Below are 1,641 nucleotides of genomic sequence, written 5' to 3'. Positions count from 1 at the left end.
TCCACGGCATGTGGGATCTTCCCGGACCGGGGCATGAACCCGTGTCCCCTGCATCGGCAGGCGGATTCTCAACCACTGCCCCACCAGGGAAGTCCACTTTTGCAACTTTAATTATAAAAATTGAACAAAAATGAGAGTAAAGGAAGTATTAAAATGGAGCTCTGAAGGAGCCTGTGCCCCAGGCCAAGCTTGAAATGGTAGCCTGAATCTACTGTTCCTTCAATTGTCCTCAATTACCATGTCTTTCTTAGTGTGTGTAAGCAGGTCATTGTGTTGAGAGTGATTCTAATGGTGAAAGGTATGTATTATTCATACAACATGGCACCTAAACCTAAGGAAGCTATTTCAACTGGTCTTCAACTGAAGAGGCAGTCAGTCTTCTGCTTCAACATGGGAGAAAAACAGGCTGTGTTGTACTTACTGAAAGGCAGTTTTCCAAAGTAGTTAAGGAATTTTCAAGGGTATTTTTGACCCTCTCTGATTTTTACCGTAACTACTTTAGAATCCACCTCTCCTACCCACGTCTACCCCCACCCCCACCCCGACACACACAATAAGATGAGGCTGGGTCTAGCATTGAGCTAGGCTCTTTGAGGTTCCTGAAGAAGTGTAGGGTGGGGTCTCCAGTGCATTGGAAGAATTGCAGCTCCGCCTGTTTGAATTGCCTCAAGGCAAGCAATCAGCAGGACCAGAGATGAGAATAATTTTATCCTAGAACCAAGGTAGCTTTGTGGTATTTTTAATGAGAAAAAAATGACAAAACTTATATTCGTCTTGTGGGAAAGAATATTATTTTGTCTGTAACACATACATATGGAATCCCACTGTGAAATTCCAAAGACAGACGCTAGTTCAGTTTATGGTGGAGCTGAATGATGGATTTATTGCTTGAATATCATTTCCTCATTCTAACTAGACAATGATGAAAATATAAAATAATCTTTATATACTGTAACCTAGACTGTATATCCGTTCTCATACCTGATGTGTAGAATGTCTTCTTGCAAAAATTTCCTCAAATTTTTTCTTTATGTTAACAAAAAGCATACAGGCAGTAGCTTTATTGATTTTAAGTTCGCTGAATTTTTTTCATTTCTTAGTTTCTAATTATGAGTCCAACAGGTATTATTTTTTGCTGCCTATTTAGAAGATGAAGTGCCTGATAAAATTCAAGAAAACTATAGAATAAGATGCTATAAAATCTACTTCTACCTTGTAGATGACACAATTCAAGTAAATGAACCAGCATTGAAAAATAACGGACGGCCTCGATGTATCTATTTAAAGCAGAGTTATGGTTCTTTCACTTCTAACTACTGCCTTTATATACTATCTTTCTCACGCTTTTTTTTTTTTTTTTAATTTATTTTTGGCTGCGTTGGGTCTTCATTGCTGGGCGCGGGCTTTCTTTAGTTGTGGCGAGCAGGGGCTACTCTTCGTTGTGGTGTGCGGGGCTTCTCATTGCAGTGGCTTCTCTTGTTGTGGAGCACGGGCTCTAGACACGCGGGTTCAGTAGCTGTGGCTCCCTGGCTCTAGAGGGCAGGCTCAGTAGTTGTGGTGCACAGGCTTAGCTGCTCCGCGGCATGTGGGATCTTCCCGGACCAGGGCTCGAACCCGTGTCCCCTGCATTGGCAGGCCGGT

The 1,641-nt window shown here is 42.0% G+C and overlaps 1 protein-coding gene across 1 annotated transcript in view; it reads left to right on the top strand.

Moving 5' to 3' along the window:
* Positions 1–1,641, top strand: part of EFHC2 (EF-hand domain containing 2) — a 159,068-nt gene that overhangs the window by 33,049 nt on the left and 124,378 nt on the right. Inside the window, 1 exon segment of the mRNA XM_024116470.1 lies at positions 1,123–1,273. Within this exon segment, the coding sequence (XP_023972238.1) occupies positions 1,123–1,273 (151 nt within the window).

Source organism: Physeter macrocephalus, chromosome 21 (assembly GCF_002837175.3).
Source record: "Physeter macrocephalus isolate SW-GA chromosome 21, ASM283717v5, whole genome shotgun sequence".
Lineage (NCBI taxonomy): Eukaryota > Metazoa > Chordata > Mammalia > Artiodactyla > Physeteridae > Physeter > Physeter macrocephalus.
Note: the sequence above shows the minus strand (reverse complement) of the source record. Positions and strands in the feature narration are given on the sequence as shown.